This window comes from Hemiscyllium ocellatum, chromosome 14 (assembly GCF_020745735.1).
Source record: "Hemiscyllium ocellatum isolate sHemOce1 chromosome 14, sHemOce1.pat.X.cur, whole genome shotgun sequence".
NCBI lineage: Eukaryota > Metazoa > Chordata > Chondrichthyes > Orectolobiformes > Hemiscylliidae > Hemiscyllium > Hemiscyllium ocellatum.
In genome coordinates this window covers 15,301,452-15,317,118 of record NC_083414.1, presented here as the reverse complement: position 1 = coordinate 15,317,118, position 15,667 = coordinate 15,301,452, and the positions used below count along the sequence as shown (strand labels likewise).

The window sequence follows — 15,667 nt, the reverse complement described above, 5'->3', positions numbered from 1 at the left end:
TGGCAACTGGATAGGTATGTAAATAGGAAGGGTTTAAGAGGGATATGGGCCAAGTGCTGGCAAATGGGACTAGCTTAGGTTAGGATACCTGGTTGGCATGAGCAAGTTGGATTGAACGGTCTGTTTCCATGCTGTACATCTCTATGACTCTTAGTTGAGATTGGTCATATCTTTCTAATACTTGGAAGTAATCATTCAGTCTTTTATCTTGTGCTCCACTTCAGTTAATCCAGTTCAAAACTTTTAGTGTTCAGGTTTGCTGTAGTTTAAAAGGTTGCCCTGTTACCCTTTAGGTCAGCAACTTATTTGGGTAGGTTTACCAGGTTAACGAAGTTAATCAAATGACTTCTGAGACAAGACATCAACCTCCTACGATTTTCTATTGCTCTTATTTACGAGAACGTTCAAATAATCTAAATTTATTAGCACCAAGGAGTTTGTTTATTGAGGGAATAAAGGAAAGAAAAGAACAATGCTTTGAAATAATCCGGTTTGCAACTCCTTCCCAGAATCTGTACAAAAGGGTGTTGACTATAATACAGAATGTACAGGTTGCTAGTTTTATAGCAAATTTCACACAAATCTTTTGCTTGTATCACATACCCACTGTAACCCTCCAGTTTTACAAGATCATAATTTAAAGAGAGTTAAAATGTGGTTGTTATTGTTAAACTTACAAATTTAACCAAAGCAGGAAAAGTGAAAAACAATTGATGCACAAACACTGGCACAACAAAACAATCATAGTAACATTATTTACAATATTTACAACACAAGGAACATTATTCCATTTCTGAGAATCTGGCAAACATGGCTTTTCGAACAGCATCTTTATAGGTATCTGCCGTGTTGACACCGTAAGAGCTCCCACGTGTTCCAAGTCCAGCTCCTTTCATTCTTAATTGTGCCTGTTAAAAAAGGATCAAGGTCTTTCTTTTAGCAGTGTGCAGTTCAAAATGAATGTAACTTTGCATTTTGTGCAGATTCCCCCCAAAAATTAACTAGTTTAAGAATTTTAAAGAAAAATTGTCACTTGTGTTTTCCCTGTCGTCAACCAGTCTCTATCAAAGAACAGTTTTCTATAGACCTGTGAGAAGGCACAAATTGTGAAATAGTCTTGCAAAACATAAATGACTCGCTTGTCTTCACTATTTCTCCACAGACATTCAAAATCAGCAGCTAGTCACAAAATTATCTGCAAACCTACATTCTACCAACGTCATTGTGCATTTGTTTTGGAATCCAGGATACTGTACCATCTCAAGTGCCATTTTGAATGATTAGGATTTCTACAGACCATCCTGCTGCTCCCACAGAACATTTGACAAAATGAATAGTGACGATTAAATAGAGGACTCATGTGCCTCCTGTGCCGTAGGTCTATGTTCTAATAAAGTTCAAATTCCCACTGAGGATATCCAATGACATACCTCAATTGGAGCAGTTATGCCTTGTTGGTTTCTACCAAGTCCTGAACCTTCTTTCCAACCCATGGCTTGTAACATTCGGCTTCCAATATTATCGCTACCAATGCCATCTTTAGTTGGCTGCTCAAAATCACTGCCAAAAAACAAAATGGATGTAGTTGAAGGGAAAGAAAACTCAATTTAATTTGAATGTTAATACTGCTATTTATTAAGATACTAAAATATCAATACCGTATTTTAATATGGCATAAGGGAAGTTGGAATTTAGAGATACCATTCAACTGTGGGAAGCAGTACTGACTAGTCACAATGAAGGAAGAATTCAAAAAAGAAAAAATGCTGCAGTACAGTTGTGTTGCACACTGATGCATCGACATCAAATACGACAACGGCAGGAATGAAAAAACAGATTTGATTCCCATGGCATTAACTTCCACATCTGTAAAACCATAATGACCTCAAGAGTGCAATAAAGATGGTCCAACAAAGCCTTTTATTATAATGAGAAAAAAGAAAGATAACCAGAGATGGTATCTGGATTCTCTCAACTACAGAGACAAGAGCAAAGGGGGAAGCTAGCAGATACCTACCCAACGTTATGGGAGGGAGAATGTGTTATGGGAAGGGAAAAGTATATCATTTTCTGGCAAGAATTACAAGTAACCAACATGCTACTCTTCAGGAGATTATATACAATATAAAGTGACTTGGAAAAGAAACAAAATGGCATAATATATAAAAAGGGGCAAAGATTTCTTACACAACTTGTGGTGCAAAGAACTTTTTCCTCTTGGGCTCTGGAGGTTCTGGGATTCCATATTTTTCTCTCCTCTCTGCTGCTCGGTCTCTGTATTTCATCTATTGAAAAAGTTAACATGTAGCAGCAGTAAATTACTATCAAGAGAATTCGACAAATTTGTACTTCTCATTGTGGAAAACATACCTCTCGTTCTGTCTTCTCTAGAGCTTCAAGTTCTGTATCTGTCATTTTTGCTCTTCTGTGAATTTCCAGATTTTGCTTTGTTGGTGAGAAATAAGCAAATAAATAAATAAATAACACTATTTTAGATTATGCTTTTGAAGTATCTCATGCACCCAGTTTGTCTTTGAAAGATCTAGGATACCTTGTGCAGTTCAGAGAGTTGCTGATGTCTGATGAGTGTTTCTTTACTAGGAAATTGTCTTCTACACAAAAGGCAGGCCATTTTCTTCCAATCTGTCAGCTTCTCCTCTCCATCCTCTGCTTTTTCCTGTTCTTCTTCAGTATCACTTTCTCCACTGTAAGCTGCCACAAGACCTTGTTGTGGGCTTGTTTTTCTCTGAATTAAAGCAGAAGCAATAGCTTGCTCAAGACACTGAGAAAAGATGCTTTAAAATCTGGTTTTATTAAAATGGTATTTTATAGGCAAGTGCTCAAATGATTCGATTCAATTCAATTTAACATGCTTTTGTTTTTACTAGCATGGAGATATCTTGCAATAAATGAACAATGAGCATTCAATTAACTTTGGTCCTGCGACTCTCCTGCTCCTCGGATGCCACCTGACCTGCTGTGCTTTTTCTACTGCCACACTAACTACTCTTGACCTCTCCAGCATCTGCAGACCTAACTATCTCCTATTCAAATAACTTTCAACTGTATCATACCAGACATCGTTAACGACTGGAATGTCAACACCGACAAAGGTGCAAAATAAACCTTCCAGTTAAATTCAGGATGCATTAAAATAATCAAGTTCATTTGCTTCTGCAGCTTCATCCACACCATTCAAAAGCAGACTGCAAATCAGTTCTGGAACATCTTACTCCTTTTTACAAGTCCAGACTCAGATCCTGCCACCATTGCCATTTCCTCGAGACTGGGCCAAAAGGGCTATTTGCTTTCCAGTGATAAATTAATAGCGAATCTTAACAGGAAGAAGCCCATATCTTCCCATAGTGTAGATCTTAGTATGATTTCAGTCAGGTAGCTGTTACATGAAGACGATAGCACTATGATCACGCCGGTGAGATGAGTTATGACTCTAGATCTGAACCGTATGAAATCCTTTGAAATTCTCCCTTTTCTCCACTCCAAACTTGGATGCCATCATCAGCCTAAGGGGAGCTCCATGTGAACCCTTTCAGAACCTTTGACAAAATGGATCAGTGGAACCCACACTGCCACTATTCAAGAAAGGAGGCAAGGATGAGTGAGGGAACTTACAGGCTAGTGAACTTGACATCAGTGGTGGGCAAGTTGTTGGAGAGAATCCTGAGGGACAGGATGCACATGTATTTGGAAAGGCAAGGACTGATTAGGTATAGTCAACATGGCTTGGTGGTATATCATGTCTCACAAACTTGAGCTTTTTTTGAAGAAATAACAAAGAGGATTGATGAGGTCAGGGCAATGGACATGATCTATATGGACTTCAATAAGGCATTCAACAAGATTCCCCATGAGAGACTGGCTAGTAAAGATAGATCTCATGGAATACAGGGAGAACTAGCCTTTTGCATACAGAACTAGCTCAAAAGGTAGGAGACAGAGGGTGATGGAGGAGGACTGCTTTTCGGATTGGAGGCCTGAGACCAGTGGAGTGCCACAAGGATCGGTACTGGGTCCTCTACTTTTTGTCATTTACATAAATGATTTGGATGCGAACATAAGAGGTATAGTTAGTAAGCTTGCAGATGACACCAAAATTGGAGGTGTTATGGACAGCAAAAAAGGCTACCTCACATCACTACAGGATCTTGATCAGATGAGCCAATGGGCTGAGGAGCAGCAGATGGAGTTTAGTCCAGATAAATGCAAGGTGCTGGATTTCTGGAAAGCAAATCTTAGCAGGACGTATACACCTAATGTTAATGTCCTAGAGAGTGTTGCTGAACAAAGGCCTAGGTGTGCAGGTTCATAGCTCCTTGAAAGTGGAATCGCAGTTAGATAGGATAGTGAAGGTGGTGTTTGGTATGCTTTTCTTTATTGGTCAGAGAATTGAGTATAAGAGTTGGGAGGTCATGTTGCAGGCATACAGGATATTGGTAAGGCCACTGTTGGAATATTGCGTGCGATTATGGTCTCCTTCCTATCAGAGAGATGTCTTGAAACTTGAAAGGGTTCAGGAAAGATTTGCAATTATGTTGCCAGGGTTGGAGGATTTGAGCTACAGGGAGAGGTTAAATAGGCTGGGGCTGTTTTCCCTGGAGTGTTGAAGGCCGAAGGGTGACCTTATATAGAGGTTTATAAAATCATGAGGGGCATGGATAGGGTAAACTGACAAGGTCTTTTCCTTCTAGTCCAGAACTAGATGGCATGGGTTTAGGGTGAGAAGGGAAAGATATGAGAGAGACCTATGGAACAACATTTTCACACAGAGGGTGGTGCGTGTGTGGAATGGGCTGCCACAGGAAGTGATGGAGACTGGTACAACAGCAACATTTAAAAGGTATCTGGATGGGTATACGAATAGGAAGGGTTTGGAGGGATATAGGCTGGGTGCTGGAAGGTGGGACTAGATTGGGTTGGGATATCTGGTCGTTATGGACGAGTTGGACCGAAGGGTCTGTTTCCGTGCTGTATACTATGCAGCATAGTGTAAAGACAACAACATCTCCTTCAATGTCAGCAAAATTAAGGAGATAGTCATTGATTTCAGGAAGAGGAATAGAGGACATGCTCATGTCTATATCAACAGTGCTGAGGTGGAGGTGGTTGAAAGCTTTAAGTTCCAAGGAGTAAATATCACCAATCTGTCCAGGTCCATCCACGTCAAATGTTGCAATCTAAGAAAGCACACCAATGTCTCTACTTCCTCAGAAGGTGAAATTAAGTCAGCACATCCACAATGACTCTTACCCATTTTTATAGATAGGATGCTTTTAGTGGCCCATCTGGATGCATCACAGTTTGGTACAGCAACTGCTCTGCCCAAGACTGCAAGAAATTAGAGTTGTGAACATAGCTCAGTCCATCAGAAAAGCTCTGTCTATACATTCCTGCAGCCTTGGGAAAGCAGCCAAAGATCCTTCAAACTCCGGTTCTACTCTCTTCCACCCTCTTCTATTGGGCAGAAGATGCAGAAGTTTGAAAACATGTATCACTATATTCAAGAACAGCTGCATCCCAATTGTTAGTAGACTTACAAATGGACCTCATATTAGAATTGATCTTTCTCAGCACCTTCTCTGTAGCTGCAACACTATATTCTACATTCTGTTTTATTACCCTGATGTACTTATGTATGACACTTGTGTCGAGGTAGTACACAAAACAATACTTTTCAGTATATCTTAGTACATGTGATACGGAGAGATCAAATCAAAAGACTTCAAACACTGTTGGAATCCAATAACCAACAGCTAATTTAACTTCGCTACAGTAAACTGTATGTTCTTGAATGCTTTACAAGACAAGACAAAAACACATTCGGCTTAAGAGATTTCAGAATAATCCTGTATTCCAATGAAAATGCTAACCCCTCAGAAAACGTCAAAATAATCAAAACTGTCACACACTCATACTGAAACTGTTGTCCTACTTGAAGAATGTTTTCTTGCCCTCAATAACCAGATTCCCCTAATTTTCAACATAAAATATTTAGGCATACTCTTATTTTTGCTGCAAACTTGAGAACAGATGCTGCAAAAACAAAAGAGATCAGTTACAGCAGTTGGTCTCCATTATGCATAAGTTTGTAGTGTACAGTCTAACCTTAAGCATATAGTCGTCCTCATCTGGTGCTGAAGACCTCCTTAAGACTTCAACAGTTGGTGATCGCTCTGTTGAAATGCCCTGCTAAAAAAAACGACAACAAAACACTTGGTTATCGAAACTGACATATACTTCTGCAAAATCTCCCACTTAACAAGCACACACTTTAAAAAAAGAGTTTAAAAAAAACATACCTTTTTCTCAAACAATGCAAAGCCAGCATCTGCTGCTGCAGACTCCTTCCGCTCATCCTCTTTAAGCCCTCCAATGGGTTGGAAGCTGGTTTTGAAGTTTTCTTTCTGTTTGTTCAAACTCTTAGCCCATCGCTCCATATCTTTGGCAATCTAAGAAAGCATTACTGAATTAGTAACTCTTTTCCTCAAAGTGCATATGGACCTGAAACATGCATAATCATACAGCATGCAAATTGATTCAGAGTTAACCAACAATTAGTGCTGAGCAATAGGCAAATGGGATACCAATTATTTTTGTACCTGCAAAATCAACACAAATTCTTCAACTCAGTAAAAGATAATGCAAGAGCAAAAGAAAAATATTGATACTCTATTTTATATACTCACCATACCAAAGTTAAAAGAATTGGTTAATTTTGAGAGAAAAGTGATCAAGCCCAAGGCAGATCACTGTTAAGTTTATATAAAAAAAAACTGGCCAAGTCTTGGTCTGAAATGATACCAAAAGCAAATAAGATGACAAAAGGCCGTACAAATTGAGAACTTGGCCTTTCAGCCCATCCAGTCAACTCAGCCATTCAATGAGATCATGGCTGATGTGGTAACCCTCAAGCCTACTTTCATGCTTTTTTCCATAACTCTTGGTTCTATTACTGACTGAAAAATTTTCACAGCCTTGAAGATAATTAATATCCCAGCTTCAACAGCCCTCTGTGGTAAAGAATTCCATAGATTTACTACTGAGCAAAGAAACACACCTGGAGTGAAATCCCAGAGACCTAACATTCTAATAGGACTGGACAGGATAAGTGCTGATGGAAAGATAGGGAGTCCATAACCAGGTGTCACAGTCTAAGGATACAGGGTAGGTCATCTAGGATTAGGATGAGGAAACACTTCTTCATTCAGGTGAACCTGTGGAATTCTCTGCTACAGAATGGGGTTGAGACCAAAACATTGAATGTTTTCAAGGAGTTACACAAGGTTAAGGCTAGATACACTAAACTGAATGGGAGAAAGCAGGAACCAGGTACTGAGTTGGACGATCAGACATGGTCACATAGAATAGCAGAACAAGCTTGAAGAGCAGAATGGCCTACTACTCCTATTTCTTAAGTTTCTTTGAAGAACACATTAAAAAAAGGTAGATTAAAGAGACTTTAAAATTATTATACAATATCAATACCACTGTACAGTTTTTTAATTACCTGCTGTGCTGTTTTGCTTTTTGGTTTCTCTTTTTTCTCTTTACTATCTTTGTTAGCTGCACTGCCAGCCGCATTTTGCTGTGCAGTATATTCTGATGCAGGCAGGTACTTCTGCTTTACTCCATCCCAATATAAATACTGTTGAGTTTGTGTATTGTAGTAATACTGAAACAAATGAGGGGGAAAAAAAAGTCAGTCTAACTCTAATCTACCAGCATTTGCTGCTGCTTTTGGACCTCAACTATGCAGTGATTGCTTCTGAAGCACGAGTGGCAGAAGCCTGGCATTTAGAATCAACGAACTGAAACATGACACTCATGGGTTCACAAATAATCTGAGATAGGAGGATTATTTGTTTACTCATCTGATGTTTCAGAGACTTGCTGTGTGAAAATTGATTGATTTGTTCATAATTATTATGGTAACTACATTTGAAAAATAGTGCTTTGAGACAGTGTCTTTTCACGGTGGCCGAGTGGTTAGCACTGCTGCCTCACAGCGCCTGAGACCCGGTGTTCAATTCCCGACTCAGGCGATTGATTGTGTGGAGTTTGCACGTGCGCCCCGTGTCTGCGTGGGTTTCCTTCAGGTGCTCCGGTTTCCTCCCACAGTCCAAAGATATGCGGGTCAGGTGAATTGGCCATGCTAAATTGCCCGTAGTGTTGGGTAGGGGGTAAATGTAGGGGTATGGGTGGGTTGCACTTCGGCGGGTCAGTGTGGACTTGTTGGGCCAAAGGGCCTGTTTCCACACTAAGTAATCTAATCTAATCAAATGATCCTATTTTGTATAGCAGAAACAGTGTTTCGGCTCTTACCTGGGAGGCAGGATCATAGTAAAGCCCAGTCTGCTGATCATAATAAAATCCAGATGCATCATCGTACTGGTAATTAGAAACATCAGGTGCAGCTGTAACGTGTAAAAAAGTAAAATTTATGCTTAGGAATTCATAGCACATGAAGAGAAAGGAACTGAGCTCACTGGACAAAGCATTAACTGACAGTTAGCATATGAGGAATTGGAAACCAGAAGCGCATTTTATTAAAATACTTTAGGTTGTTTACTTACACAATTTAGAGTCTGAAGAAGCAGCACTTGAATCTGTAGCCTGTTGACCAGATGTTGATGGCTGCCCATCATCTACCTGCTGAGTACAAAACAAGCCTTTTTCAACTACACATTAAAATCACATTTCAAACACTTCAACGTTTAATAGACATCCTATTAAAGTATAAAACAATGAAGTATAACAACAAAACATGACAGTAGATCAGAGGTACTGTCTGCAAAGCATTAGGAATCAGAAAACATGTGGAGGCACCCGAGATTAAATCCACTTCAATTTTACGTATGACTCTTCCCCCGCTTTAGGAAAGAAATTAAAATTCCTTAACACAAACAATAATTATTACTTCTTACGGGATCTCTGCAATGACTGAAGGATCATTGATTCAATGTACAAAACAGATGTTGGAATTAGATTCTGATCAAACTGTGATTTGAAAAACATCTTTTCTTCCACTTCAAAATCTTTATTTTTTGAAATATGATGTGTGGAAAAAAAGCAGAGAAAGAACAACATTTTAAGGAATGTTTATATCAAATGTGTGTTCAGTTGAGAATCATGGACGCAGTGATAGCAATGCCTCCACTCCATTCCTATATCATAACAACAGAAACAGCAAACTGAAGTCTCAGGAGACAAAATAGTTGTAAACAAACAGGCAATGCATGAATGCGGCAGATTTACCAAGCTAGAGAAATACTAGAAACCTTTGCTGTCATAGCTTATGAAAAGTCCTTTGGAGGTTCTTAACACCAAAAGCTACCTTTATCTACCGAGACTGAACAGTAGAGGCACAGTAAGACAGCCTTTGAAAAACAAACTTCAAAATAACCTTACCTGAGCACTCTGCTGATAGCTTTGTGCACCTCTAGAATATACCTGAACCTGTGAAACAGGAGTGCTGGCAGAAGTACTCGCAGCAGGACCTGCACAAAAAGAGTTATTTTTCATTAATGAGCTCACTTATTATTTTGTGCAATATACAGCTTAGAGTAGATAAAAAGATCAGCTCTACATAAAATAATTGAGCTTGCTGAATTCAAAGCAACATTTAAATTAAAAAAAATCAATTTGCAGATAACCAATTTTATTGCATATCCAATCCAATATTTCACTGGCTTACTCCAATTCATGGAAGGCCAGACAAATGAAGACTATTGCTGAACATTATGCGAGAAACAGTCGTTCAGAAGTTGTGCAGCAAAAAACAAATGTGGGTATGAGAAGACTTGTTCCTAAAATTAACTAAACCATTTTACTAAACATCCTGGAACTCTGAATTAACATTCAGCAACAGAATACAGAAGCATTTGATCTTTTTCAATATTTTACAGAGCTCTAGCTGAAGTTATTGTCATTAAAGAGTTTTGTTTTTCGAATGTTTGGAAAAACAACACTTTGGGGAATCAATCACAATATTGAATGTAACTAAACTGCAGGCAACTACACAAACTAAGCATAGAACCAAGAGTGAAAGTCTTTGCCTGTCGGCTTGGATAACAAACTGTGCAACACTTAACTGGTTAACCATTTTTCAACTATATAGTATTCCAATGGCTCAGCTTCACAATATACTGCACTACAATGTGTTTTGAGATGTTGAGTACATGGACTCAACCACTGTTCATTGTATGCAACTTTCCAATCCAATTAACGCAATCCTAAAAACTTGATTCAGAAGCAGAATTACTATAAATGTGTGCATCAGAACCAAAGATACTCATGCAGAGTATTATAGTGACCTATCATATGGCACACTTGAGCTACCATATTTTAATGTTGTTACATTAATGTACTTTTTAAATCAGAAATGCTGTGTTCCTCAACTGGTGTTACATTTATCTAAGAGCTCGCTACAGACAGCGCATCTCGCAGAGCACACTGCAAGGACATAATTCCCTAATTGTTCTCCTGGCATGTTTTTCTAAAATACAAGTAGACAGGACAATCACATACAACGGCTAGTATGCTTCCTGAAATCCGAGCAATATTGCTGCAATCAGCAACAATGCAACGCAATGAAAAAATTAGACATGTGCAAGTTTGCTATAAACCATGTAAGCACAAACCCGATTGTTTAAGAACTTCATGGTATTAGAATGCATTCAATGTTGCATTTTTTACTTATGCTAATGCAGTAACATGAAGTAAATGTCATAAATAGGCTTGTGCTAATATCGAGATAAGTTTCAATGGGTGTAATGAACAGAGACAGTCATGTTGACTTTTTTTCACTTGCAGTTCACAAAAACCTGAATTTATTATGCATTTCTCAAGAAGCAAAATTACCAACACTTGTGTTACTACTTCTTTGGCTAAACCTGATTTAGCGGTTTAGTAAAGGAATAACATTGCACCAACCTCTCAATTCAGTCTTTCATTCTGAAAGAGAACGCTGACACCCTACCTGTGAGAGTAGCTGCTGCCTGGTATGTGACAGGTGGTGGTTGACTGGGGTCCACAGAGTCTTGTTGAAAGTACTGGTATTCCTGCGAGTACTGTGCCGATTGCACACATTTCATAGTTAGTGTGGCGCACATAGAAGAACTCTAATTAAGACTGCACTTTAGAATATCCGTATATAAAATACATACAAGGCACTGTCCTGTGATTCTCAACAAAAAACAAAAACTATTGTGGTACAAATGGAAGTTACAGGTTTACTCCTTCCTTTGCAGGGATATCTTTGCCAGCAACATTGCTTGGAGAAGTTAGGACAACATCCCATTCCCAGGTTTTCGCCAGCATTGCTCTGTAACTGGCAACAAGTCCATAAAAAAGGCCCTAATGTGACTGCAATTGCATTTTATTTTTGGCAAAAAAGAATGTCTGGTTTCTCCTAATAACTGCTCCATCACCCACATCCACTGCAGGAAATTCAGAATTGATTTTGCTATTAGCTGTCAAGACTGCATGAAATATCAAGCACAGTAATATACCATGTGTATCATAAATAAAGATACTAGCACAGCCCAGAGCTGAGGACCATCATAACTGATGCAAGCTTTGGCTTTGCAGTACATATCATGATGCCCCTGGATAAGTCAATTTGTCACATTAATCAAATTTGAAGATCATCAGGCCAATATTCAGGAAAGGGCAATAGTGATTACACCCAGTGGAGCATCCACCCATTTCAGTAGCAAAAATCAGCTTTTTTAAGCTTATCCTCTCACAGGGAGGCAAACTATGACAAGATGACATCTGGAGCTCTTTGCATATTATGCACTTTTAAGTTGAGTGCATTGAATTCTGTACTAAGGAGGCACACTTTAATATTAAAATCAAAGTTCACTGTATCCCAGGGGGATTGGAAAACATCCTCTGGTAGTTTAAAGAATTTGGGTAGTATCATTCCTTTGTCAATAAGTACACGTCTCAAGAACAAAACAATAAGAAACTGGCAGCAAATTAGAAATCAGACTTAATGCAGCAACTAAACACGATTTGTCAAGGGAGTTTATTAAGTCCTCAACACAAATATGCCTTTGATACTGGAGAAAGAAAATTCTGGAACAGAAATTCTCATGTCAGGGATAGCATATTATCTGCTGCACACAGCTCAACAGCACCTATGATAGAGTCGGCATGGTGTGCACTTTTGATACTATACTGAAAGCATGAACACTGAAAAGGAGATAGCACAGTGGGGCTACAAATTAGCAGACGTGAACATAAATACTGTAGAACAATATGAAATCTTACAATTAAAGTTCATTTTTTAAGCAGGAATCAAACTAAATCCTGCTAATTTTTTAATGTGTGCATAGAAATAGATTATTGGATAATTAATCACATCATTCTGCTTTCTCATTTAATTTTCTATGGAATGGTAGGGCGGTGCATCAAGCACCTCCCCCAAACATATTTTTCTTTATCTTTTCACAGGATGCAGTTGTCCCTGGCAAGGCCAGCATTTGACATCCATCCAAGGTTGATCCTGAACAGAGTGGCTTTGCTAGGCTATTTCAGAGAGCCGTTAACAGTCATATTGGTGTGGGTCTGGAGTGACATGCAAGAAAACCATGAAAGGATGGTAGATTTCCTTCTGAAGGACAACATAGTGAACCAGATGCATTTTTACAACAATTTACTAATATATTCATAAATTTGACTGCAGAGATTAATTCCAGAAATGTTAATGGAATTTAAATTCCACCAGATGCTGTGGGTTGGATTTGAACCAGTTTGCCTGAAGTGTTAATCTGGGCCTCTGGATTACTAGTCCAGTGACATTACCACTACACCAACAACTCACCCACTGTGGCAAAGGAATTTTTAGCATAGCCACATCATGGAAAAAAAGATCAGTCCACATTTTGCTACGTGATAGGAAGGAAAAGAGTATCACCAGGACAAACAAGTCCTAGAAGCCAATTACAACTAGCTGGCTGCAAGCAGAGTTGGTGACACAGGAAACATTAAAGTTCCGTAGACTCTTAACTCTGCATCAGATTTAGGAAAGCTTTGATAATGATAAGAATCCTTCAGCACCTGAGTACACAGAGTCAACTGACTTCAAAAAGATAACGTTCAGATAAGCTTAAAAAGGTCAAAATTGTTCACCACAATGTTACTACCAAGTAGTTAACAATTCTATTAAGAATTGCTGATGGAATATTCAGTTAGCTTTCTCCATCTTACAGGTTTCAGATACAACATTGCTGTGAACGTGTGAACAACCTATTCCCAATTCTACGAATGCCCTGTGTAACTAACCACCTGAGCGAGCTTTGAAGATAATTTACCAGTCATCTTGTGGTGAGTAATTTTTCCATTTAATCCCTCCCTCCACAGCTTCAAAAGATTAAATTAAAAAATAGGGACACAAACAACTGGAAGCAAATACCCTGACATTTACAGCTCTTCAGTTAAAAAGTCTATTATCCTTAATTTTGAAATGACAAAGAATTTTTTTTGGTGGTCAGAAATACTGCGTTCTTTTCAGGCCCTGACTTTAAAACTTAGAACCTTACAAATTCATCATAAGTAACCATTAAAATCTGGACGTTAACAAGGCCCAGAAAGACTTAGCAGGCATAAATGGACTGTCATCCATTTACAGTCATAGCTTTTAAAGACATGCTTTGATTCTGTAGGCATCTTAACAGAGGTGAGCCAATTAGCAAACTGCAAATAACCAGGGTTTTGATTTTAGTTGTTAATCTGTTAGTGGTAAATGGATATCTCTGTTCCTGAACATGTGCATATCATGACAATTTTAAGTAGTGACACTTATACATCACTCGCTATGTTTGACAGTCCCCTATTATCTGAGTCTTTGAAGATAGTGAGTTTAGTGCCTTCCACTGTCCTGGGTGACTGATGCCTCTCCTTAACATCCATGGTTCAGTTTATTTTAAGCTCTTTATTGCTCCTGAATATATCACCAACCTGTGCATAGGGCTGGCCATAGCTATCCACTCCAGATGGTGGGGGATAATTGTAGTCCATTGGATCTGAACCCTGTTGAGCCTTAAAGAAATGTCAGAAAGAACAAGTCAAAAATAGAGAATATCTTCAAAGAATGAGTTTCTAAAAAGCTTAAAATTACAAATTAACATCAGGTATACTATACAATTGTGTGTGCATTTCCTCAACTCTGCACATCAGAGAACAATACTGATCATTTCTCCAACTGAAGCTGTGTTGCAAATAACCTAGAGGCAAATATTTTGTAAAGCATGTTCGTTTGCTTAGTGAGCTATGTTGTCTCCAGAGTGAAGTACAGAGTTTACATATCCAGCAATACTCCAAGACAGCTAACTTGAGGTTGTTTTAATGTAAGCCATGAAACAATGGAGAAAGTAAGGACTGCAGATGCTGGAGATCAGAGCTGAAAATTCCTGAAGAAGGGCTCATGCCCGAAACGTCGATTCTCCTGCTCCTTGGATGCTGCCTGACCTGCTGTGCTTTTCCATGAAACAATGGAGCACTAGATTACTATCAGTATGCAAGAGACCCTCTGGTTTACAGCACCATTTCACATTTTGTACAACAGAGACTGAACTTCATTAAGTAGGTATCTGGAGTATGTGAATCTAAAAGCAATAAGACATTCCATTTGCAGGAACTTGATTCTAGGTAGACAATTGTTGTGATACAACCTTCAGGAAAGCCTATATAACCCTGCAGATATCTACCTGGTACTTAACCAACAAAATAGAATATGTCACTGCATGGGAGATCCTTGCGACTTGGAGGAAATTCCTATATGAAGGGACAATTCTTTGAGAACTCCTAGTAGCAAGTAGGAAAATGAATCAGAGAAAAGTATGGTAACGATTACAAAGGCAATTCCACCTTCCAGAAACATCTGCCAAATGTGTGGTTGGAATTGGGACTCCAGGATCAAGCTGATCAGCCAGACAAGGAACCAAGAACACTTTACCAGTGACATGGAATTTCCAAGGTAGACAAAAGATGGGAGAAAGAACAAACTTAACGTGTGTGCTTATCTAATGTACATTTTATCTGAAGATTTTTCTTTATTAAAAGGTATGATTGCCAATAGTGAGAATATAACACTCCCAATTCACCAGATATTAATGAATTCTAACATCAGCTCTTAGCAATTGAATGGAGGACAATATTATAAGAATCACTGTGTTCAAACTGTATTCTTTTAGATTTAAGGTTTTACCTGGCTCGATGACCACTGAGCTGCAGCAATGGCGGTACTTGCAACAGTCATGGCATTGACCCGATTTCCATCGCCAAGGAAGAGATCCCTGAACAACAATGAAAGGTGAACATTAAAACTGCATTGTCATGTTTAATTTTGACCAAAATCTGTATTGAACAAGGCCAGGTCCCATAACAGATTCAAAGTGGACAATCCAGGCTGCTATTTGAAAACTGTATGAAGTGTTGACATTTATCAAATTGTGCTAATTCTGACTGTACGACTAAGTAACTATGCAGCTGAAACATAATGCTGCTTCTGAATGGCAAAGATGTGTTTAACACAGTAAAATTGCCAGAACTTAATTTTAGCATATATCAGTGACTCATCTGCATTGCTGAACGACAGCAACAAGAACTGAACAAACTTAACTTGTGTGCTTATCTAATGTAC

General features: G+C 38.7%; 1 protein-coding gene across 4 annotated transcripts in view; it reads right to left on the bottom strand.

The window, feature by feature from the left end:
- Nucleotides 1–418: 418 nt before the first annotated feature.
- Nucleotides 419–15,667, bottom strand: part of LOC132822260 (RNA-binding protein 5-like) — a 39,915-nt gene continuing 24,666 nt past the window's right edge. For 2 of the 4 annotated variants that reach the window (XM_060835399.1, XM_060835400.1), the window contains exons 12-25: nt 15,233–15,320; nt 13,984–14,064; nt 10,997–11,087; nt 9,427–9,515; nt 8,592–8,670; nt 8,341–8,432; nt 7,526–7,690; nt 6,318–6,467; nt 6,124–6,207; nt 2,552–2,746; nt 2,371–2,445; nt 2,188–2,285; nt 1,431–1,560; nt 419–908 (exon numbers count right to left, since the gene is read on the bottom strand). In XM_060835399.1, coding sequence (XP_060691382.1) covers nt 783–908; nt 1,431–1,560; nt 2,188–2,285; nt 2,371–2,445; nt 2,552–2,746; nt 6,124–6,207; nt 6,318–6,467; nt 7,526–7,690; nt 8,341–8,432; nt 8,592–8,670; nt 9,427–9,515; nt 10,997–11,087; nt 13,984–14,064; nt 15,233–15,320 — 1,543 coding nt within the window. In that variant the 3' untranslated portion in view covers nt 419–782. The remainder of the gene's footprint in view (nt 909–1,430; nt 1,561–2,187; nt 2,286–2,370; nt 2,446–2,551; nt 2,747–6,123; nt 6,208–6,317; nt 6,468–7,525; nt 7,691–8,340; nt 8,433–8,591; nt 8,671–9,426; nt 9,516–10,996; nt 11,088–13,983; nt 14,065–15,232; nt 15,321–15,667) is intronic. The other 2 variants (XM_060835402.1, XM_060835401.1) reach the window with 2 other exon arrangements.